The 24995-nt window shown below is 34.5% G+C and overlaps 4 protein-coding genes across 9 annotated transcripts; 3 read left to right on the top strand and 1 right to left on the bottom strand.

The window, feature by feature from the left end:
* The first annotated feature begins 1968 nt into the window (after positions 1-1968).
* On the top strand, positions 1969-7267 carry LOC113871034 (paramyosin). Its single transcript, XM_027507719.1, has 8 exons — positions 1969-2377; positions 2614-2814; positions 2898-3020; positions 3224-3261; positions 3374-3476; positions 3633-5624; positions 6292-6383; positions 6534-7267. The coding sequence occupies exons 1-8, from the start codon at positions 2309-2311 to the stop codon at positions 6757-6759; spliced, it is 2844 nt and encodes a 947-aa protein (XP_027363520.1). The 5' UTR covers positions 1969-2308; the 3' UTR covers positions 6760-7267.
* Positions 7268-8218: 951 nt separating this feature from the next.
* Positions 8219-12243, top strand: LOC113872474 (low-temperature-induced 65 kDa protein). Its single transcript, XM_027510053.1, has 6 exons — positions 8219-8644; positions 8766-8990; positions 9203-9544; positions 9985-10311; positions 10671-11750; positions 11844-12243. Exons 1-6 carry the CDS (start codon positions 8569-8571, stop codon positions 11957-11959), a joined length of 2166 nt encoding a protein of 721 aa, XP_027365854.1. The 5' UTR covers positions 8219-8568; the 3' UTR covers positions 11960-12243.
* Positions 12244-13111: 868 nt separating this feature from the next.
* Positions 13112-17602, top strand: LOC113871984 (pentatricopeptide repeat-containing protein At1g55630-like). 5 transcript variants are annotated; one of them, XM_027509104.1, is made up of 5 exons: positions 13136-15082; positions 15224-15287; positions 15770-15958; positions 16076-16296; positions 16578-17572. In XM_027509104.1, exon 1 carries the CDS (start codon positions 13515-13517, stop codon positions 14955-14957), a length of 1443 nt encoding a protein of 480 aa, XP_027364905.1. In that variant the 5' UTR covers positions 13136-13514; the 3' UTR covers positions 14958-15082; positions 15224-15287; positions 15770-15958; positions 16076-16296; positions 16578-17572. The 5 variants fall into 5 exon arrangements, with proteins under 5 accessions (XP_027364903.1, XP_027364905.1, XP_027364906.1 ...); XM_027509105.1 differs by having other exon boundaries at positions 13138-15082; positions 15922-15988; positions 16578-16762; XM_027509102.1 differs by having other exon boundaries at positions 13112-15082; positions 15922-15988; positions 16076-16746.
* On the bottom strand, positions 13166-19082 carry LOC113871985 (heavy metal-associated isoprenylated plant protein 39-like). Of its 2 annotated transcripts, XM_027509107.1 has the most exons (4): positions 18966-19082; positions 18690-18771; positions 18342-18543; positions 13166-13341 (listed from the first exon to the last, which is right to left on the bottom strand). In XM_027509107.1, the coding sequence occupies exons 1-4, from the start codon at positions 18972-18974 to the stop codon at positions 13305-13307; spliced, it is 330 nt and encodes a 109-aa protein (XP_027364908.1). In that variant the 5' UTR covers positions 18975-19082; the 3' UTR covers positions 13166-13304. The 2 variants fall into 2 exon arrangements, with proteins under 2 accessions (XP_027364908.1, XP_027364909.1); XM_027509108.1 differs by lacking the exon at positions 13166-13341 and having other exon boundaries at positions 18291-18543; positions 18966-19068.
* Positions 19083-24995: the final 5913 nt, after the last annotated feature.

Genomic DNA, 24995 nt, shown 5'->3' with positions numbered 1-24995 from the left:
ATATTAAATAATAAATGTAGAACAGATTGATGGGAGTGTCTAATTAATATAGAAAACAATATTTTCTATAAAAAAATTTGTGGCTAAAAATAATTATTCGCCGATATTTCATGAAGAATATTATTATATAGTACATAACTAAAATCATTATCCCACTGTTTACCTATGCCCATGTTTATAAAGCCTCTTAGCTGGCAAACATAATTGCTACCATTTATACGGAAGATTTTTATACCTAAAAAATAAACCGAAGATTCCCACATTGAATTGGTAAAACTGATTTCATTATTTCATTAAATCTCAAAGACTTGCAATTCTGATTATGGGTCCAACTTATTGCCCAAAATTTGTGAAAGTGGGTACTAATCTTTAATTCTTGGGTTCTCCATGATTCTCTGTCATTAGTCCAAGCACATAACTACTAGCCCATGATTTTTCCACGCCATATTTTGTAATCAATGATTTGTAGTGACTTTTGAAAAGGTAATTCAACTTTTATTTAATTATTATTATGGTGCAAAACCGAAAGTCAGGGACAAGGGAGAAAAGTTGTAGCCCTCAGTGTGGTGGGGAGAAAGGGAGTTGTAGTGTGATGCTTTGGACAGGTAACCAAGAAAACAAATTCAGGTTGAAGAATGAGGATCATTTCTTCCTACAAGAAAGAAAAAAAAATGGTTCTTGTTTCTTGATTATGGCAAATGAATGCCATGAAGGGTTGGTTACACATACATGCTACACTTGACAGTGATATAATGGAATAGGGGGTTGGAAACCACTGATATACATCACTGCCTTAACACCAAAACTCCAAGACTACCTTCAATGGATCCGTATAAGCTTGTGTGTGGAATTAAATTTGTATGGAGCTAGTGGACAAGGTTATTATTTCTGATTCTATAAACCTAGGTGTCCACGGCTTGTGGGCCACCTTAGCCATATGCTTGGATAGGTGAAGGTCAATTGTTTATACTAATTTTATAATGTTTTTATTTTATATATCACATTTGAGAAGGCCAGTTTTGGTGCAACTAAAAAGACAATTTTTGTGATTTGGTGGTCACTTATTTCAATTAGTTTGTAACATTTTATTTTTCAAAAAGGATGAAGATGTGTATAGCATTTTTTTTTCCTGATCTTTTGACGTGAGTATCATGTATGGGGCACCTAAATTTTAATTAAATTAATTGATTCGTTTAAATTTTCTTTTCAATGATAACATCAAATAATTTTCAATTTTTTTTTTGGAAAGGGTTACCACCTTATTGTTGATGTGTTAATTGCTTATTACTTAAAATACACAAGAAAAATAATTTCAGTATGTTAAGGATCTGTTTGGCCGCCGACAGTGGCATGTGCTGAATGTGTATACACAAATGCCTAAGTTGCTTAGCTTTGTTTTACGAAGCTTGTTGTTTTATATATTTTATTTTATTTTATTTGCTTATTGCCACTTAAATAGATATTGAAGAAGGCTAAATATATGTGGGGACCAAGGCTCATAGCATTTACAACTCATTTCTGAATAAACTTTCCTCATCATACCCTTGCAGCAGAAAGGTGCTACATTTATGTCTTGGTGGGTTGTTGCTTATCAAAGACAGCACAGAAGCACATGGACACTGCTCTACCCTTTTTACTTCACCCTTTGGAATAATTAGATTTCTAGGTGAATTTGGTCAAATAAAATGTCATTCTCATTCCCATTTAAATGTAGGAACAATTACGATCTAGCTGCTGATTTGAACCTCTCTTCCTAACTCTATTTCTTACCCCAACTAGTGGGTTATCATTACAAACTGAAAGCAAGTTCTCTTAAAGACCCATTTATTGAAATTTTAACGCGACAATTATTACTAAAAAAAAATTTTGTTTACCGTGATTGACACTCATGTGTTTGGTCAATGTTGTCATTTTAATTTTCCTCACCCCTTTTTCCTTGTAAAAAAGCAAAAAGGAGACCATAATGCTATTCAGCTGTGTTACCCTTTACATTATCTTTGGTGCATGAAGACATGCGGAGAAGCTTCTAATATCAAAATTATTTTTCTTTATTGCTTTTTGTTAGTAGTTTGCTAATAATACAAGTTCAGTATCTCAGCCAAGGAATCAGGAGCCACTTCACAAGACTCTTGGCTTTCTGAACACTCTGATACTTCATTCCAGTCATTAACTGAATCAGTCACAGATAATAAATTTTCTAGTTTCAAATCAACAAATCCATTTCCCTCACCAATGAGGTGCAGCTTATAAGAGGCTTGTCTTCTGGCATCTACAATACTGCAACGGCCATATTTATCAGCCTGAAAACATGTTCAAGTCATGGAGCAAGAAGAACAAAATCAAAGCTGTGTTCAAACTGGAGTTTCAGGCAACACAGGTAAGTAAAATCAAATCTTTAGTTTATGTGCTACTAAATCTAAAAAGGGGGTTTGGCCTAGCTTTTATAATTGAAACAAATTGCACAGAAAGTTTGAAATTTACATAGTATCACATATTTGTCTTGGTTATAAGAGTTTGACTGTTTGTGTAGTGAGGGGAATGTCATACACAAACCAATGTACAGATTCTGTAGGCAGTGTTTTTGACCTTGTTCTTCATGTCCTATTTTATCAGGTGCCAAAGATGAAAAAGTCTGCACTGATGGTATCTTTGGTGCCAGATGATGTTGGGAAGCCAACTGTGAAACTAGAGAAAACTGCTGTCCAAGATGGGACCTGCTTATGGGAGAATCCAGTTTTTGAGTCAGTTAAACTCATTAGAGATTCAAAATCAGGAAAGCTCCATGAGAAAATCTACCATTTTGTTGTTTCAACTGTAAGCAGTAGTTGTGATTTCGCACTGTCTTTTTACCCAACTAAGAGGTTGGTTGGGAAGTCTAATCTTTGTGGTTCTTGCAGGGATCTTCAAAATCTGGCTTTCTTGGAGAAGCCTCAATTGATTTTGCTGATTTTGTCGCAGAAACTGAACCACTGACTGTTTCTCTACCCCTAAAGTTTGCCAATTCAGGTGTGGTTTTACATGTAAGTACCCTTTATCTCCTTCCTAACTTGCTTCTTGTCTCCGTCTTAAGTCTCAACAAGGCCCTTCCGCATTATTCATCTCTTAATCTTTAATATGTCTTAAGAAATTTAGCTGTATCCTTTGATACTAAAAATACTTCAACATAATTAGATTTCAAACACCATTCAATTCTTAGTTTCTCACATATGAATTGTTGAAACAGGTGACTATTCAGAATGTGGAAGGATACACTGCTGAAAGGTTAAAAATGAACCACACCACACTGATAATTTAAACATTGCAAATTTCCTGATGTTTCATTGTACTTTATTTCTTTCCAAAATGCTCTCTCAACCTTATACCTTAATTCCAGAAATGGAGAAGATAATGGAGCTGAGGGACTTTACAGTGATGGAAGCTTGAAACACCAGCTGAGCTATGGAAGTACAGATCATGAAAGTTATAATGTTGATGAAGTAAGGTCTTACAAGATATACCTTTATATTGCTAACAATTCTAATTAACAAAGTTGAAACTTTCCTAAACAGAAACTTCTAACGAGGATAAGTTATGCAAAGAAATAACTCATTTAAAAAATTATAGTTACATTAATTTTTATTATTGTCTTTCAGAATGGGCACATGGGGAAGACCAAATCTGAGTATTCAGAACAAGATGCATCTAATGGCATCAGTCCTGGGGCAGCTCCATGGGATTCTTATAGCTTCAGACAGAATTCAATGCCATCAAGAGGAACTGTTCAGCCCATTGCAACGGAAACCCAAGTGCGTAAGAGGTCAAACACAAACTGGTCAATGGGTTCAACATCAGATGGAAGTTTAGGTGACTGGACAAACAGCCTGGAAGATAATCTTCCAAGAGAAAGATTACAAGAGCCTTCGGATAATGCCACCGAAAGGCTCCAAAGTGAAATTGCTTCTTTAAAGAGGCAAGCAGAAGTATCAGAATTAGAGTTACAATCACTTCGGAAGCAGATAGAAAAAGAAAGCAGTCGAGGACAGAATTTGTCTAGACAAATAATCAGCCTCAGAGAGGAGAGAGATTTGCTCAAAACCAAATATGAGCAACTCAAGTCTCAGCAGGACTTCAATAATGAGACCAAAACCTCTAAAACCTTCAAGTATGAGATTGAAGATACTAGGCTTCAGTTAGAAGCAATAAAGGAAGAGCTTATTTATGAAAAAGAATTGAGTGCCAATCTTCAGTTGCAACTGCAGAAGACACAAAACTCAAACTCTGAACTACTTTTAGCTGTGACAGACCTTGAAGCAATGCTGGAACAAAAGAATAAGGAAATATTGGATCTGTCTACCAATATAAAATCCCAGAAGACTACTAAAGAGTTTGATGGTGGCATAGAATTTGATCTCTTGCGGCAAAAAATTGCTGACCAGAAGGATGAAATAGATAATTACTACAAGCAACGTGAAGAGCTAACTGAGCATATAAAAGAGCTCACTTTGGAGTATGATCTTCTTAAGAAGGAAAATGTGGATATCTCCTTGAGGTTAAAGCAAGATGAAGCACAACACATCATGTTACAAAATGAACATTCAGCTTCTTTAGTTACAATACAACAACTTGAATCCCAAGTGGAGAGATTAGAGGAAAAGCTAAAGATGCAGGAGGATGAATTTTCAGAATCTTTGGTCTTCATCAATGAACTTGAAAATCAAGTCAAGTCTTTGGAAAAAGAACTGAAAATACAGGCAGAGAAATTTGAAGAAGATCTCCATGCTATGCAATGCGCTAAAACTGAGCAGGAAGAATGGGCAATCCAAGCAGAAGAGGCCTTGAGAAAGACAAGACACAACAATGCTGTTGCATCTGAGCGTTTTCAGGAGGAATATAGAATGCTTTCTGTTGAAATGGCACAGAAAGTTGAGGAGAATGAAAAGATGATTACGGAAGCAGTTGCAGAAGCTGATGAATTGCGGCGCCAGAACAAACTTATAGAAGAAATGTTACATAAATGCAATCAAGAGCTCAGGCTTATTACAGATCAGAATGAATTGAAAATGCAAGAGCTCTTGAACCAAATAGATTCAAAAGCAAAAACAATAGAACAAATGTCACAAGAACTAGAAGTTAGGTCTGAACAACTTGAAGATGCACAAAGGCATGGGGATGAAAAGGATGCTGCATTTTCAAAGCAAATTCAAATGCTCAGATCTCAAATTAAGAATTTGATGGAAGAGGAGTGCACATTGTCAAAACCCAAGCTAACTAAGAACCTGACTGAGATGGTGAGGGCAAATGCAGAAATAGTCCATGAAGGACAACCAATTATTACGCCAAATGATGAGATGATACTAGGCACCCTACTGTCAGAAGTAGAAACCTTTAAGAACCAGCACAATGAAATAAAACAGAGTTTGCACAAAGAACAAGTGGAGAAAGAAAATATGAAGAAACAGATAACTCAGTTAGAAGGAGAGCTGAAGAAGAAGGAAGCAGAATTAAGTACCATGGAAAAGAAGCTCAAGAAAAACAAAGGACGAGCTGCAGTTACACACATGAATTTTACTTCAAGAGACAATGAGTGCGCAGTGCCTTCTTCTGCTAAGACACATATCAAGAAGTCAAAATCTGAAATGCCTAAGGTAATTGTTCTGATTCCATATTTAAAATAAGAGATTAAGAATATTAGGGCAGGTTAAATAGAAGTATCACTCCCTGATGGCTTGTGCACACTTCTACATTATAAAGAGAAATAAGTAGTAATGTCAGAATACATGGAGATCAGTACACAGTTTTGGAAGATGATATAATAGTTAGAATATTTTCTTCCGTATATAGTAACTTTTTATTTTGGAGTTAAATAATGTATTGCAAACCTTTGAACTAATCAGCTTTATAGTACTTCTCTCGGTGTGATTCTACTCATGCTTTTAATCTAGCAGTTTTAAGTGTTTGAAAAATATCATTACATGCTGACTACAGGTTATTTGAAAAGTACATTTACTTTAATAAATTAAAAAATCCATTATATATCAGCTTTGAATAATGATTGCAAAACAGAACCCACCTTTTTGTCTAAAAGAAGTAATAGAATCCTCTAAGTTCAACCAGACTGAGTGAGGATGGTGATAAACATAGTTAAATATGCCGTTTCTCTATACTTTCTGCATATTAGCCTTGTAAACAAAGCACTGTTCTCTGAGTATTTCTTTTATTAATCCATTTAAATTCAGTTCCCATCACACATATTTGTTGATTTTGGTGCTAAAAAATAACCCCAGATTGTTGCTATTTTTTTAACATGAAAAGGTAATGGATGCTGCAAGCACTGCTGTTAGCAAGTCTGGAGGAGGAATAATTGGCAAGTCAGCCGAGAACAAAGTTTGTCTAGCTCCTGGAAGGTAAAACCAATTCATTTATTTTCTTCTGAATCGTTAGCACTTCTGAATCTTTGTGATAGAAAATTGGTGCAGCAGATGTCAAATTTGTCAGTGTCTCACATCTCATCCAAGAACTAACTTCTATTATTTTCTGTTTCCTTATACTGACAGTGAGGTAAAAACTGGTGCTGTAAATAATCATGATGGCGAGTGCCAAACAAATGAATTGTTGAATGAAGTTGCAGTCCTAAAGGAAAGGAACAAGACTATGGAAAGTGAGTTGAAAGAAATGGAAGAAAGATATTCAGAGATTAGTCTGAAGTTTGCTGAGGTAGAAGGAGAAAGACAACAACTTGTTATGGCTCTACGCAATCTCAAGAATGGTAAGAAGAACTAGAATTCTTTGAGCGTGTTGTGTCTCAGAAAACACACTAGAGATGAAGGAGGCAGGCTATCATCATCACCAGAATGGAGGAACCAAATTTAACCAGTACTTCGCATTTCAGTTGTGACCTATATCCTGTACATGTACTAACAGTTTTACCTCATCCAAAATTTTCTGGGCCACTTGGTCCATCCAATATTCTTGTCCTATGATACATAAGTTAGCCAGGGGTAATATGCTAGAGCCTCATACAAGGTATGTAGCCAATGATTTATCATCAGTTTGGCATTTTTGGCATGCAATGTAATACATAAGACCTATGACGCTCAGAAGAAATGGTTTTGATTGAGAGTGTGAACAGAATAAAGAAAAAAACAGTATACTGAGTCCAGAAATATATAAGCAACTGTCAGGTTACCTTGGTTAGTGCTTTTCGGAAGCTACAATTAGAAGTTCCTCCTATAATGTTTAAGTTATTGAAAAACTGGTGTTTGATATCATATACAGAAAGCTTCTTTTAAAAGCAGTTTGGTTCTTGCCTTCTTGGTAAAACATTACTTGAGTACTTTAAAGTGTTGAAAAAAATCAGAAGTGTACAATTAAGTTTTTCAGTACTTTCTTTGACAGTGCCCAAACATCACTAATAACTAATTTGGCCTAAAAAAAGTAAAAACAACTGGTTAAAGTATGTTGGAGAAACCCAACAAGTGGGGACAGGGAATTTTTCCAACTTTGTTGCCATAAGTATATTCGTTTCTTCACCTTGCTTATTATCTCAATACAGTAAGTTCCAACAAACCATTACCATAATCGAATATAGAGACAACTAATCTTGAAGATTCACTCCACGGATTGTAGCCTGATGTGCTGTTTCCCTTTAAATTTTAAGATTGGCAATTTGGCATACATGATCAACATCTTCTATATTTTTAAAATGACTTCTCAAATTTACGACTATCACAACAAGCACCAACTATAAAATTAGTGGTGATAACTACCAAGAGAATAGTTATGACAGGAGTATAAAAAATTTGCTTGGTTACTAAGGACTCTGGTTTGAAAGCCAGTCATGAAATTTTGTTCAACAACGTAATATGTGAAAATACAAATTGTCAAAATTCCCCCCAGTGGTATCGTACATTCTCAGATATGTATCATATCCGTGTTTTTTGCACTATAAAATTACATTTTCTAACTGCAACGTTATTAGGAAAGTGACAAAATAACTGCCATGCACTCCTAATTAATTCTTGATCGTAACTTTATGCCTCCTGTCGGCACAAACAAAAACCAGTTTTGTTGTTGACATTTATGCATAGCCATCGAAAGAAACGATAATGTCCACAATTTTATCCAATCAACAACAGAAAAAGAACCAACTAGACACGGATTATTTACCGTACCATATCCAAAGTTGACCAATATCATAATTATTTGTGTATATCAGTGGCAAGAAATAATAAAATAGAGTACCCATGTTGAGTTTTCCTATCATTCCAAAGAGCCATAGACACTTGTGTAGTACAGTTTCATATGTGAAAAAGACAGTTTATGAATGTCGATATTCACATTTGGACCAACCATTGTCTTTACTCTGGTGGGACCCCTTTCCATATTTACGAGTCCACGTATACAAAACCACTCAACACGTGTCAAATGACAGGGACATGTCGGTTATGTCACACGTGTCTCCAGTTACGAGAAGCCACATGTGGCATAGAATGTCATGGCTTTTTTTTTTCTCTATAAAGCGTTAAGCCTTTGATCTCTGTAGTAATTGTCTATAACGAGCAAGCAGTTACTTTTCTTTCAGTTACTGTAATGGATTCAAGAGTAGTTCAAAGTCAAGTGAATGAGAACGATGAAAATTACCCTCACACTGTTGTCTCACAGCAAGGTATGAATCTCATTTATAAGTTCTATTATATTTTATGGTATGTTTGCTAATGCTCCCATAATTTTTTTTTTCCTGTAATAAATTTTTTGTTTCTTTATCTATTTTAAATTTTTGGATACAGTGACACATGGTGCAGAAGATCAACACTTTGACCCCGAGAAGAAGTCTGTTCTGAATAAGGTCAAGGCAAAGGCTAAGAAAATTAAGGACACGATTAAGAAGCATGGTCATCAGGTCCTTGATCGTGGTCATGAGTATAACAATGAAGATCAGCACACCCTTGATGATCATGACTTGGATGAGGATGAAAAAGTTGGTGAAGACCCAAAAGTTCATGAAACACCAAGTATGTTCTTTTCTGCATCATCTGCAATTAGACATGCTAGAATCTGACATGTAGTTGTTGATACTTTTATAATTTTTCTAGAATTTTTTCTTTGAAATAGAAGAATTCCAGAATATTTTTTGTTGGAAAATTGAAATCTTTAATAAGGGGAATTTAAAAAAAAAAAAAAAAGTTCTGATTTGAGTTTGATTATGTGCTTGAATGTTTTGCAGTTCATGAAAGTGAGGCTGTTAAAAATGTCACACCTACATCTGAGCAAGTCGAAAATTTAGGAAAGTCAGGAATTAATGTTAGAGGTACAACAGTTATGGGAGAAGAACCTAATCATGATCAAGTAGTTGAAGGTGGTTCTTTAACTACTGAAGTTGCTGAAAACATAGTCACCGACCCATCCAAAGCATTTTCTGTGGAAGAGAATGCAGGGCTACTTCATGACAACTTAGAGGAGCCAATAAGCATGAAGGATGATTCTAATGCTCAAGGAAGTAGACCTGAAGCATATACTCCTCCCAATTATCAAAACAAAGTCATTGACACTGATCCAAGTGGGGCAGGTATGTAGGACGATTGAGCAAAATTGTATAACTAAATTTTTTTTTTTGAATTAGACTCTGCATTATGTATTAATATGTTATATCAGTGTATTATTTAAAAGATTTGATGGTTAAATTGATAAAATTGGATTTGACTCATTTACAGTGAGGATTGGTCTAATGTTGATAGGAAATTATTAGAGTAAATATTTCCAAATTCATATATGTACATGCATTCATATTTAACTCTATACATGCATGTATTTTTCAAATTATACCTTCAATTTTGTTCATAAAAGTGTGCCATTTGATTTTTAGTGTTGGTGACTTAGTTTGAGCAAAGACCATTATCCAAAAATAGAAACCCACCAAGTAATGAAGAATGTAGAGACAAACTTGTGACACGCCTAAGAATATTTATGTACCATCGGATTAAGATTTTCATCGATGATGGCTTACAGGAAGTGATGAAATAGAAATCACTCCAGTTGATGAATCTTTTGCGAGAATGAATTTGCATGATATGCCCAAACCTACCCCAGAACCTAATGTCCAGCCAACAGTTGTTGATTCTGAATACCCTCCTGATGGAAGCCATGGTCAGCCTGTGCCACATCTATCTGCTGATCCACCGATAACATTTTCTGTGGAAGAGAAGTCAGGGCTACATGAGGACAATTTGGAGAGGCCAACAGGCTTGAAGGAAGATCCTCACTCACCAGGAAGTGGACCTGAAGCATATACTCCTCCCATTTTTCAAACCGAAGTCACTGATCCAAATGGGGCAGGTAAGTAGAACGATTGAACAGAAGTTTTATAACTCAATTTTTTGCTATGGACTCTGCATTATGCATTAATACATTATACAATTAGAGCATTATTTGAAAGATTTGAAGCTTAAATTGATACAATCCGATTTGACTCATTTCCAATGAGGAGTTAACAATGATTGGAAAATTATTGGAGTAAATATTTCCAACTTACATATTTTATTATATACGTGCTTTCATTTTATCACTGTTGTATCCAAAAGTAGAAAAATCAATTCACCATGTAATGTAGAATGAAGATAAGAAGCTTCTGACATGCCTAATGATATTATGTTTATGTACCACAAATTAAAATTTTCATCTGTGATGGCTTGCAGGAAGTGATGAAATAGAAATCACACCGGTTGAGGAATCTTTTGCCACAATGAATGTGCACGATGAGCCAAAAGATACCCAAGAACTAAACATCCAATCAACTGTTGTTGATTCTGAATACCCTTCTGCTGGAAGCCATGATGAGTTTGTACCACACTTCTCTGCTGAAACACAAACTCAGGTCCCTTCTGCTGGAAGCCATGATGAGTTTGTACCACACTTCTCTGCTGAAACACAAACTCAGGTCCCTTCTGCTGAAAGCCATGATGAGTTTGTGCCACACTTCTCTGCTGAAACACAAACTCAGGTCCCTTCTGCTGGAAGCCATGATGAGTTTGTACCACACTTCTCTGCTGAAACACAAACTCAGGTCCCTTCTGCTGAAAGCCATGATGAGTTCTCTCAGGAGAAGATATCCACAAATATCAATAGAATCGTTGAAAATCCTGGAGAAACTGAACAAACTTTCAACACCACCACAACCACAGTTGGAGAGCAACCACCCTATGAAGCAAACACTGATAAAGTTGTCTCTCCTAGAAGTGTCATAACTTCTGAGTTAGTTTCTGGAGAGAAAGGTGACATAAATGACACGATGATAACAAATGAAGAGCAACAAAAAAGTGGTGATACTTCTAACAAGTCAGGGTCCACTGCAGAATATGGAAAGAATATTGCTCAATCTCTGACAGAGAAACTAGCTCCAGTTTATGAGAAGGTTGCAGGGGTTGGAAATGCAGTGAAGTCCAAAGTGACTGGAACAAGCACTGGTGGTGTTGGAAATGAAGCAAAAAATGGGGTTAAAGAACAAGACAAAGGAGTATCTGTGAAGGAATATTTGGCTGAGAAGCTAAAACCTGGTGAAGAAGACAAGGCACTTTCTGAGGTAATTTCTGAAGCTTTACATAATCCGAAAGAAGAGGCAATGAAAAAAGAGCATGAACACTTGGGTAGTGGAAATGACAAGTCAGATAAAGTCTCTGAAGAGAGCTCTGTGAACAGTCAAGGAAAAGGTGTGGTTGGCAAGCTTAAGGGTGTTGTTGGCTCTTGGTTTGGCAAATCGGAGAACCAGTCATCTCAAGGTAAAATGCCTTCATGAGTTTTTTTTTCGCTAGCAGATTTTGCAAATTGTTATGTTATATATAATACTGATTTTGAAGTTGCTGTTGTTATAGTTGCAGGTGAAGGTGTATCAAATAGTACAAATTATGGTGCAGAAGTGGAACAGGTTAAGGTTAACCAAGTTGTAGATGAAAACAGTAGTCGAATTGAAGAACAAGGGACTCGCTAAATTTCTGTGCGGACATTGAATAATACATGTGTGTAGTGCTCTCCTTACCTGTAATTAGATATTTGTATATGTTGTATTCATGTGAAAGTTATAATGTTTGTGTAGATGTGGAATTTACAATATGATATTGTTGTATAGGAACACAGAATAATACTGTGTCCTTATTATTAGGTTACGTGAAAAAAACTGTCAATATATAGTTTTATTGTATTATGTCTTTTTATTTTTACTTAATAGCTCAATTCAATGTCCGATATGGTAATGCATATTTTTATGTTTCTTTTCCACTTTTGGGTGAGCTCATAAACTTTGTATTTTTTTTCTAAATGATGCCTTTATAGTTATCGTTAATTCTTCTAACCTGTTTCATGTCATATTTGTTTAAACAAACCAGAAAGAAACTCAATCCATTGTATTTATGTTTGAAATCACAGTTCTCTAATGGTTGGTTATAGAAGATTGTAACTACAAAAATACAATTTATAAGTTATAAAAAATATTATTAGAACAAATTTATGGCATATAAAAACTGTTGGATTTAGCTGTACCCACATGCCATTTGATTCTGGACTGCAAATGATCTAAATTCTTACCTTTGAGATGAAGTGCGTGTTTAGTACTTTTTAGCCTATTTACATTTTGAATGAAAGTTAGTAGGTGTTTTTATTAAAAAGGGGGGGGGGGTTGAAAGTAAATTTTTTTTTATTTATCTATAATGACTTTAGAGAATGAAAAACTTCATTTTATAATCAGTTCCACTCTTATGACTCCTAGCAAAGAAACCAGGAGACTCAAACATACAATCAAATTTGAATTTTTATTAAATTTATGTTATGAACTTAAGTGTTTGTACTTTTCAAGAAGATATTTTTCCGATAATTCTCATAAAGGCGTCACAAAATCGTAAAATATTTTTAAATCAATTATTGCTTAGGTTATAAATTAAAAATTAAAACTACTTAAATTAAAATTATTTTTTCCATTTGTTTGGAAACTTCTTAATATAAAATGGAAAAGCAAATCCCAACGAAGTAGCCCAGTTCTCTTCGTAATGGTTAGAATTTGAGCCCAACATGAATCGACAGTGGTTTAAGGCCCAAAACCAAAATAGAATTTGAAAAATAAACGTTAATGAAACGATGCGTTAATAGTGTTGCATCATCTTCCTTTTCCTTGCTCCACCGGGTTAGGGTTTTGCAGAGTGACCCATGTTGTTTTCTTCACAATCACAATTCATAGTTGAGTCACACCTCACTCAATGAATTGGGGCTCCATGTGATGCCATTTCTCGACGAGCACAACAATTTTTCGACTAATACTCCAAAATATCGTCCCACACGGTGGACTATTTTGCTTCGTCATGTTTTTCTCGCTTCTCTTCTAGACTTAATCCGTTTCGCGAACTTGGATCGCTGATTCGATGGGTGTCCATGATCTCGCTAGCACAGTGGGGTTCTGGAAGCTTCCACTACAAGGAAGCACTGTTCTACCTTTGGCCAAATCGTGGTTGTTGCGCATTTCAGAGTTTCAGAGATGACGGCTTCGAATTCGAACCATGAATTCAATAACCCTTTTAGCTCCAAGGATGGTCCACAAGTTTTCCCATTGTTTGGTTATTTCGCGGAAATTATGTAACCATCCGTTTGATGGTGATCGGTTTGAATGTGTTGAGGAGCCTTTAAAAGAACTAGGTTCTGATCATGATTCCACTGTGGATGAAAGGATCCATTTGAATGAGGATTGGAGCTGTAACCCAAAGCAGTTTTCACTTAGAAAAGGGTTCTTAGAAACTGTTAGGTTAGATGCTAAGAGGGTCCTTGGGGTTCTTCGGCAAGACAGTCCTGGCCTTGATGCCAGGTTGGTTTTAGATGAGTTGCATATAAGGCCATCAGGGCTTCTTGTGAGAGAGGTTCTCTTTGGAATTTTGAAGAAAATAGGTTGTGAAAATAAGACTAGGTGTGCAAAGCTGGCATACAAGTTTTTTGTGTGGTGTAGTCAGCGAGAGGGTTACCGCCACACTGCGAATGCCTTTCACATAGTTATGAACATATATGCTGAGTGTGAGGAGTTTAAGGCAATGTGGAGGTTGGTTGATGAGATGATTGAGAAAGGGATTCCTGTCACTGCTCGTACTTTCAATATTTTGATTCGTACTTGTGGTGAGGCAGGCTTGGCTAAGAAATTGGTGGAGAGGTTCATAAAATCGAAGACCTTCAACTATAGGCCTTTTAAGCACACCTATAATGCTATTCTGCATGGTCTTCTTGTTTTAAACCAGTACAAGTTGATTGAATGGGTTTATCAACAGATGTCGCTTGATGGCTTTTCTTGTGATATTTTAACTTATAATATTGTTATGTATGCCAAGTATAGACTTGGAAAGTTGGATCAGTTCCACAGACTGCTTGATGAGATGGGTAGAAATGGATTTTCTCCAGATTTTCATACCTTCAATATTCTTCTTCATGTTCTTGGCAGAGGGGACAAACCGCTTGCAGCTCTTAATCTTTTAAATCACATGAGAGAAATGGGTATAGAGCCAACTGTGCTTCATTTCACCACATTGATAGATGGACTCAGTAGAGCTGGAAATCTGGATGCGTGCAAATATTTTTTTGATGAAATGATAAAGAATGGATGTATACCAGATGTGGTGGCTTACACTGTAATGATAACAGGATATGTAGTGGCCGGTGAGCTTGAGAAAGCACTGGCAATGTATCACGAGATGATTTCCAGAGAGCAAATTCCAAATGTTTTTACATACAATTCCATAATACGGGGATTATGTATGGCAGGAAAATTTGATGAAGCGTGCTCAATGCTCAAGGAAATGGAGACCAAAGGTTGTAGTCCAAACTCTGTTGTCTATGATACATTGGTGAGTAGTTTGCGTAATGCTGGAAAGAGTGCTAATGCTCATGAAGTGATAAGACAGATGACAGAGAAGGGGAAGTATGCCCACATACTTTCAAGATTCAAAGGGTATAAGACATAGTCGTAAGTTAAATTTTCATATTGGAAATGTTAACTCACGAGGCATCAACTTTTGATCTGGTGAACTGAGAGTCTCGGACCAATTTCCTGCTGCTTGTTCAGCTGATTAAAAGCTGGAGTATTAAAGTATGTGGTCCACCCTCCCCCTTCCCCTGATATATATTCCTTTTTTTTCCCCTTATTTCTACACTCAGTAACTGACATGTAAATCTGTATGCCCATATTTTTCATTATATATGATCAATATTTCTTGTCCTTTTATTTTAGGCTATGCTTCTTTTAATTCCTATGTGCCTTCATCTGTCAAAGAGCTTATTTTATCAAGACTAAGGTGCGTAAATTGACTTTATTTCTTGACCATGTAAACATTATGTACTTTTGGTGGTAACTATTGCCATTTGGGCGTAAGCAAATTAAACTATAACTGGAGTTATGTGAATTAATTTTTTGGCTTGTGCTATAACTATTTATCTTATAAGTGTATCTAGGATTTATAACCTGGATGATTGACAATCAATTAATTAACTTGGTACACTAGTTGTTTTTCAGCTTTTCGAACTAATAGATGAACCCCAGTTGCTCTGAAAAAAAGAAAGTAGTAGTGCATTAGATTTTAAATCCATCTTCCTGATAGTTTGAATTCACTGCCCATAAAGTCGGTGGCATTCTGTTGAGCTTAGAGTGTTGTTTATATAGTTTTTAGTGTGACCTTTGTTCTCATCCCCATCTTTTGATAATTGAAGTGAAATTGATGTCTTGCATTCATGATTTTGAGATTAAATTTATAATTAAAATCTCCTTTTAATTTTTAAGTTGAAAGACAGTACCCTGGTTCATTGGTGCATTTCCACAAATCCTGAGAAAGTAATAGCAGCTTAAAATATTGCCAAGAGCCAAAGATGTGGTAATTTATCATGTTGCTTTCCGCATACATTCCTAAGTTGGTTGCTTTTCTGTGGCTTCAGAGACTGCCATTGGTCTGCTGCCCCTTTCCAGATGAAGGTTGAAAAGCATATTCCCTTTTACTGTCAGGTTATTGTTATGGTTCATTTGTTGGCTTGATATTCTGTACTGTGTTCATACATGATAGATTGATAGGCATCTTCTGTCATTGTGCAGAGTGGGGGCTCCAAGTTCAAACAATTAGGATGCTATGCAATATGCGGTATTCACCTTGTATGAGATTGTTTTTGGCAGATGCGTAGGCTGTGTTGGGCGCATCGAAGTTTATTGTAAATGACAACTCTTCTTGGCCTAAAAAATACCATCAGATATAACCAAATAGCATTGAAGATGAATTACACATTTGATTCTCTTTTCGAATGCCACTTTCTCATGTGGTAATTCATGCTGCTTTCATTTTTTACAACTAATGTTGTGCATCGATTTCCATCTTATTTGTCTTTACAAAATAATCTTAGGTAGGAACCACAAATACCTGATTCAATTTTTTTTTTTTAAGGTTTCCACCTCTTTAATTTCGTGTACGCAGATTTTTTAACTCAAACCCCTAAGGCTCTTTTTTCATATTTTGTTTTTCCTTTGTAACAATTATTTGGTTTGCTTTTGAAACTGCTCTCATAAAAATTATAATTTTGTTCTTGCAATTAACGTTATGCAGGACAGTTCAGCCCCATAAGGGTTTAGGTACTTCAATTTCTGCTCATGTGATTGGCAACTAAGAATCCTGAGTGCAGTTTGTACACATTCATCATCCAAGTCCAGGGGCTCGTGTATCTTCCTGTAATGAACATGTGATTGGTTTTATACGTGTACTTTTATAATTGATTGAAATGGTTTTATACCTACACGTACAATCAAATTACAATAGCCTAATAGGGCAATTGATCAATGCAAATATTTTTGGGTTCACAGATCCCCTTGGGCTCGGGCCTAGGGAAGGCCTTAACAGTCACCACGTATATGGTGCCCAGGGGCCCGGGGCCCATGGAGGAAGAGAACTGAAAATGAATTTTCATTTAAGGGTGTTGAACTCCTACTGCGAAGCAAGAACACTTGAAACTTCGATCTTATTTTTCTCATCCAAGTAATCAGAGAAATTTTATCAAGTATATGACTTACCTGGAAACAAGAACACAGAAAAACACAACCCTTGAGCATATAGATATACTTGGCCTGGTCAACTGGAATTTCTCCTTAAAATTGTATATTATAAGTGGCCACAGCAACATTCTCCTGAAGCCATATTGAACAATAAATAAATGAACCTAATCTTGGGATCAAGATTACTCAGCTGATTGAACTTTTCTTGAAAGTTGCATATATCACAAGTTGCAATATGAAAGACGTAAATCATCAACATATCAGGGTAGTCCAAGTGACTGTCTTTCTATTAAGCATTTCATCATATACTGTAGAAGAAAAACTTCTTTCATATGCTGTAATATGGGGCTAGGCTTGGATGTGCGTGCGCTTATGTTGATAAAGGGGAGGTGAAGCTCCTTTCATAGCATTTCAACAGATTTCCTTGCAACAGTCATTCTAAGTTAATTGTTGACAAATATTAAGCTTCTAAAAGACATCCAATCATGGGGTGGAATTTACTGAGCCCCAGAGAAAATGTATCTATTATTTTACATATCCATTTTTCTTTTCGAACTTATACTTCTCTTGATATCTTTTATTTAATTCCTTGAATATTGTTGAGCTTCTCCTGTAGTTGTTTAACTAGTTTCCAAATATGTCAGGCCATTTTTGGGGCTCTCCCTGTTTATTCACATGTTGAGCATAGTGTAAATATAAATACAATTTATTGAGGTGGCACTATGCTTTCAGATGCAGAGGACATACAAAAATATTGAAAAAGTCGCGAGCTTTTTCTTAGTTGAAGTAATTTTGTCCTAACAGGAGAAATTAGTAACTGGCTAAATGCTTTCAGACTCAGGCTTGAACAGTCATAAACTTAGTAGACTTTCGTGTCATTGTTGTCATGTACCGCCAAACCCAACCAAATGATTCAGCAAATGATTAACGAAAATGAATCTTGTGTATTTGAGTTATCTCGCTCTCAGAAGAATGATTAGAAAACCGTTTTTGTCTTCACTCATTTTTTAATCGGAGGATGAACTTCCTATACCCTTTCGGACTTTGCTTCCATTCAGTTGATAGAAAATGACCCACAATGCATGGCAAAGAAGTTTCGCTGTGCCATTTTTTTTTTTTTTTACCTTCTCCACACTCTTGGTACACATTACAAGCATGAACAAAAGACAGACATTATCATACTCCACAGTCATTTGCACCATGAAAATTTTTCATTATTCTTAAATTATATGAACAATTTTGCAGCTTAACATCTACATAGGAAATATGAAAAAAGAAGGGAGAAGAATTTGAAAAATTGGATGATATGTATTTTCTTTAGTTTTTCTCATCCGGTTTCCCTTCTTGTTTCTCTTCCTTCTTTTCCTCTTTTTTTTCTTCTTTCTTCTCTTCCTTGGCAGGTCCAACTGATACTATATCTACCTTCCCTACTTTCTTCAGCTTCTTCACTACTGCCACTGTATCCATTTGACCAATCACTGTTAACTTCTGTTCCTTCACATCTGCAGCAATCGAATCAACCCCTGTTGTTCAAAGTACCAACAGTTACTGGGTGGATCCATAATGGTATTCTATTAACATGCAAGGCAAAAAAAAAAAAAGGTTTTCTATGAACAAGAAATACGGTTTCTATGACAGAAAGAAAATGAAATTATAAATAAACACCAACCAAAGATATCTGCAGCTGCTTCTATTGCTTTCTTCTTTGTTTTGTCATCTACCATAGTAAGGACCTTTAACACTACTTTCTGCTATGGATCCAGTGAGGGGCAGCACATGCAGACAGAGACACAAGAGGATAGAGAAAATGAAAAACAAAATTTGAATAAAATAATTTTAAATTAAATCATGGATATAAATATAATCAAATTAGCTTGAACATATGCATATGGAATGGAAACAGAGACAGAAAAAAATGCAGAATAATCAACATGAAAATCAGTACCTGAGCCATTTTGAGTTGATAGATGGATGTGAAAACTAAGGAGAGGAGAATGAAGGGTTGAGAACTTTTGGCCTTTGTAATATAAGGTATGGCGTGCGGTTGTAGATTTCTTCTTTTATTTGTGGGCGTGTCTGTGTGTGTTACATCCAAAAGATGGACACTTAAAATGCAAATTTCTGGCCAGCATGGCACAACTCAATAGCACACATAGGACAAATGTTGACATGGTTATGGTTTGTTACTTGCCATTTGATTTGATTTTCTTTACTTTTTTCTCTCACTTGTTATATTTTCCTACCTAAGAAAATAAAATTGGATCACGTCAGGGGATAGCTTAATTAATACTATGTTAAAAGACCATATAAGTGAAATGGAAAGTTGAAGAAAATAATTGTTTTATGCGTTAGATTTTGGTTAATTAGTTGTCATCCAAAACAAGCATATGCAGATGTTATAAGATAAATTGTGATATTCAAATTAAGTGTTTTTTTTAATACCAATGCCAATGAGGCACCAACCCAAAGTTTCCTCATCAGGACAAATAATTATAGTTAGAAAAACTAACATGAAGAAAAGCATGTCACTTTGCAGCAGACATCCAAATGGCTTACATGTGTAACACTATTCCATGATTGTCTATTCTACAGAATGCATTCACCGGACTATTTTATTTTGTCATTACAGAACCTTTGAAAATGAAATAAGGTACAATCGAAGTCCATTAGACCTTAATTAAATGGGTAAGTCTCCTCTATAATGAACTTGTGTGTACAATGCATACGTAAAAATGTCTTTAGAATTAATTTAATTTAAAGAACATGGTGAAGTTAAACTTACTAAAATTCAAAGATGAATATGTTATTACCTGAACATTTATAAATAAGCTTACTATATATATATATATATATATATATATATATATATATATAAGATTTTGACATAAACAAAGAGGATTGTGGATAAAAAAGAATGGAACTTTTTCTCATAATGTTAATGGATGATTCTTAGGATACTTGTTAGGAAAACAAAAATAAAAAATATTTATTATATAAAAAACATAAAAATTATTTAATATTTATCCTCTAAAGTAATTAAAAAAATTAGTGGAATATATGAAATGTTTCTTTATCCCATCCTTTGGAACTCATTTATAAAATTCTAAATTATGTATAACGGCAGAGATTCATCTCTTTTCTACCAAACACACTATTCATTGTACTAAACGACAAACATTTAGAATTTCCAAATAAAAATACATGTATTCCACTTATTAAGAATTTGGTTGTAAGTTAAAAAAAATGACAGATTAAGATGATAAAGCCATTTCAAACTTGTAAGCAGAGAGAATTCCAATTGAACTACAAGCTGTAAGCTATGCATGGAGAATGGAAAGTCTGAAAGATCATAGTGGGATTCAAATTCAATGGTTGTCGGCAAGGTCAACCGTTGGAAAGGACTATTTCCCCTTTCAAATATCTTATCCGTTAAAAGAATATGTTGAAATATAAGCTTCTTTCCACCCTACTTGCAATGTAACAGTAGATCTTGCTACACAACATTATTAACTGTAAGGAATGCTTTGAATATCTCCACTTATGTTGTCAGAAGTTGGAGAATGATTATATATATATAACAAAGTCTACGATACATAATGTAAGAAAAACAGCATAATTTACTGAAAAAAAAAATTGATTTTTAAAGTTCTTATTTAAAAGTGAGTACTCAATTTTAATAAATGCATAGGTGTTCGTGAGTTGTTTTTTAACTTCCATTTCTTAGTGTTTCTTGGGAAAAATCGATTTTACGAATACTACTGTTACGAGGCATACTTTAGAAATTTAAGTATTAAACGTAAAATTTCACATTAATTGTGATTGAGTTAAAAAAAAAGAAGGGAAAATATAGGTTTTATATTGGTCAACTAAAAAGAAGAAGAAAATATAACTGAAAATTGAAAAGAGTATTCACAACTGTTATGGGATTTAGGGGTTATTTTGCAATTGTTTTATCCTGGCCACACACTTGTTGGAAAGGTTATTTATATTCATTTTCTTGTAGCCGTAGATTTGTTTGAAAGGTTGGGTAATTGCTATTGTATTATTTTTTTTTTTGAAAATGTGTGTAATATTTTTAAAAATTAATTTTGAAAGTCGTTTATAAATTATTTTTGAAATTTAATTCTTAAACATAATTCTATACATTTTAAAAATTAAATTTTGAAAGAATAAAAAAAATTAAAAGTGGTGTCATTAATAAAAATAGGTGGTAAAAAAAACAACTGAAGGTTGGATCAGTGGAATCAGATCAATCCACCTCGCATGACCCATGCAAACAATGAAGATACTGTAATTTCAAATAATTTATTGAACCAAATACGAGAACAAACAATTGGAAGTTACCACAAAATAAAATACATTAATGAATTTGCAGCAATTCTTATCTCTCTATAAAGACTACAATATACACATTTTTTTCACGTGTAAGTCAAAATGAATAATTAAAAGTAATTATTAGTTTCATAATTTTGTCTACGAAGTATTCTGTTCAAAGACCAAAAGCAGTGACACATACAAACAGAAAGAACCTTATACAGAGAAAGTTAAGCGACAGAGGAAGCACATCTTGGCCCTGCTGGCAGGGTTGAAGAAAACCCCGTTAACCCATTCATATATATCGTAAATAAATAAATTTAAAATAAAAGATATAAATTAATATATTAACATAAATTTAATATATTAATAATATATTTATTATTATAAATAATATATAATTATTTTAATTTAAAATTAAAAAATATATTTTTTCTTTCCTTCTCTTCCAAAAATTCCGTCTCAACATAGCCTTAGAAAATTGAGAAAGGTAACATTGACTAAATGTTATATCAAAATCCCAAGCCAAGGACACGTGTTGGATTACACTAACATTAATTTAGATGTAACATCAACACTAGTTAGTTGTATTCTAAGTTTTTGTCGTGAGTGGGAAATGCCACTGTTCCCACACAACGGCTTTTTCATTTGCCTACTCTCCACAAACCAAACTTTTTTTCTCCCTCCCTCCTCTTCTTAAATTTCTTTGGTTCTCATATGGAACCTTATTCCCAATCATCAACACATTTTATTTTCTTTGGTTCTGATTGTATTGTTTTCTCTCCACTATTCAGTCATCTTAATCCCTGGATGGAGTAGATTCACCCTTTTAATCTTTCTATACGGGTTTCAGGAGAATGTGGTGGAAACTTGATTTCTATGCTCTAAAATGCAATTTTAAGGAGAAATTCTAGTTGACCTCACAAGGCCTTGTATTTATATCGGATACTCAAGGGTAGTGTTTTTCTTATCGAAATTCTTATTTCAATGTAGTCATATATTTGATAAAATTTCTAAATTTATGAACATGTAATTAATATAACAAATTACAAAGTAGTAAACATCCGGTTGAAGTGTCATCCAATGTGATAGTTTCTTTTGGAAAATAAACTCATTTGTTGTCTTTGTACTTCTGCTTATTTAATTGAAAACACTATTTTCTTGACAACTTTGAGAATTTGGAAAACAAGACATGTCATAGCTGTTTAATGCATAATGCTACTTGTGAATTTATAACCTGCAGTTAATTTATTGTGCTACATGAATGAGGATGAACATTCATCTTGAATGAGCAGGTTACTTTTTTGGTTTCAACTTTGCATGCTGAAGCAGTGCATCACAATTCAGATCAATATGAGTGCCAAATCTTTTCTAGTTACTCCAGTTGTTTATGTATTCACATTTTTCACTCTTCTGTGCATCACATACTGAAGAATCATGCTTTTAGGACTCTTACAATATGGTGGTTGGCGTATCTAAAGGTCCTGAGAAGAAAATGAAGCTGGTTAGTATTGGGTATATCAGAAGGACAAGACTTGGTGATGAATCTTGGGTTATCTTCCTGTTAGGATCAGTCCCTGATGGCCTCAAACTGCATGTGGAATAAAATCATAGTTAGTGGATGACATTGGCTATTTTGCTGCTTAGATTAGGAGATGGGGAACCCCTGAGCCAAACAGGGGTAAGGGTGTCAAATATGCTGATGAAGTTTTTAGAAGAAAGGGAAGGAGTAAATGGAGTTTCATTTCTTCTCTTCATTTATCTTCTGTTTTAGGCTCATTGGCATGAGCTAAAAATGTAAATAAATTCATATTTATTACGATTAGCTTGATTAGAATCCATGGTTCCTTTAGTATTCATGATTTGAAAGCATGGCAAAAGCAGGCTGCATTGACTCATTGTTATGTGAGTATGATTATCAATGCTAATGGGTACACTCGTGAAACTCAGTACATGGCCAAAGATGAAAGGAAAATGCATTTTGTCTTCCTTGAAACATAGAGTTCTCTCAACCTCCTGCCAATGTTTCACTCGGCCCCTTAAAGCTTGGTTTTAAATGAAAGTTTTAAGAAATTCAAATTCAACTGAGGCTAACCTCAAGACTAATTTTACTTGGTTTGTTGACTTAAACCAAACTTAAGGAAATTATTATGTATTAAAATAAAGTCTTCTTTGTAGTAGTAATGTCATCAGATGTTCTTGTGTATGCTCCATTTGATTAAACTAGAAAAGTAATATTTTCATTTAAAATGTAATTTCAGGATAAAATAAATTACTTTAGGATTGAGCTACAAAAATGGGTATACATTTTTGGAGGTAAAAATTATTTTACTGAAAAAAAGGCTCAAACAGTCGTTTTGCCTTTCCAGGTTCGATAAATTAACCCTTCAAGAAAGATTAGTAGGCTGAATAGGTGTAGTGCAATCGTCTTGTACTGACTTCTAATAAAGTGTGAAGGAGTGTGAAATAATATGGTTTTTCACTGTAATAACTGTATTTTTTTCAATGCTAATCACTGGTAATATAATGCAAGGGCATGGAGGATTTCTCCAAGCTTCTATTTGAAGAGAGTAAAAGGTTTAACTAGAGTCTATCTATTGGTCTAATGCAATCAATCAGAGCAAGTTGTATATTACAAAAGCCAAACAACATACTATCTGTTCGTTAAAAGGAATGGATATCTTGTTCGTTAAAAGAATATGTTGAAATATAAGCTTCTTTCCACCCTACTTGCAATGTATACAGTAGATCATGCTACACAACATAATTAACTGTTAAGAGACAGAGCAAGCACATCTTGACTCTGCTGGCAGGATTGAAGAATACCCAATTAATCCATTCATTATACAGAAAGTCATTCTTGGGATGGAATTTTGAGCGTACAAATTCAATGGATTACACTAACATTAATTTGGACGTAACACCAGCACTACTTAGTTATAAGGTTTTTGTCATGAGTGAAAAATGTCACTTTTCCTGCTGATCTGGATATCCAGTTCTATTTTTCATTAAGCAAAAATACATAGAATAACAAAAAAAAATTTGTGTAAAATTAACTTAAACAATCTTTAGAGCTTAAAGGAATTATTTTGGCTTAAGCAAATTTGTGCATTTGAATAGATGAAAGCTAGGTGTGAAGGAAAGAAAGAATTAAGGATGGATGGAGATAATAAGAACAAGTTGTATAGGAATGATAGTAGAAAAAGAGAAGGATGGAAAGATACAAAGGAAAGAGAGAGAGATAGAGCATGAGGAGAGAATGTTAGACCTAACGAGAAGAAAAAAAAGTTAAATATAGAGAGGCTAAATAGAGTTGAATATAAAGGATAAAGAGAGAATGTTAGGCATAAGAGAAGGAGAAGAGATGATTGAGAGAGAAGACGCAAAATTCGCTTAAACAAATCTGCAAAAATTACTTAAGTAAAAAAAAATCTCTTTAGCTAATTTTGCAAAAATTAATAATTGTTATTTTCTCAATTTTTACTTAAACAAATTTATTTTTGTTTAAGTAAAAATAGAACTGAATATCTAATTTTTGCCATAACTGAAAGAAATTTGAATCCCTGTTCCCACACAAAGGCTTCTTCATTTGTCTACTCTTCACAAACTAACTTTTTTCCCTCTTCCTTTTTAAATTTCATTGGCTCTGATAAGGAACTTT

This window comes from Abrus precatorius, unplaced genomic scaffold (genome assembly GCF_003935025.1).
Source record: "Abrus precatorius isolate BTA unplaced genomic scaffold, Abrus_2018 Scaffold7, whole genome shotgun sequence".
NCBI lineage: Eukaryota > Viridiplantae > Streptophyta > Magnoliopsida > Fabales > Fabaceae > Abrus > Abrus precatorius.
This window is presented reverse-complemented; position numbering and strand designations above follow the sequence as displayed.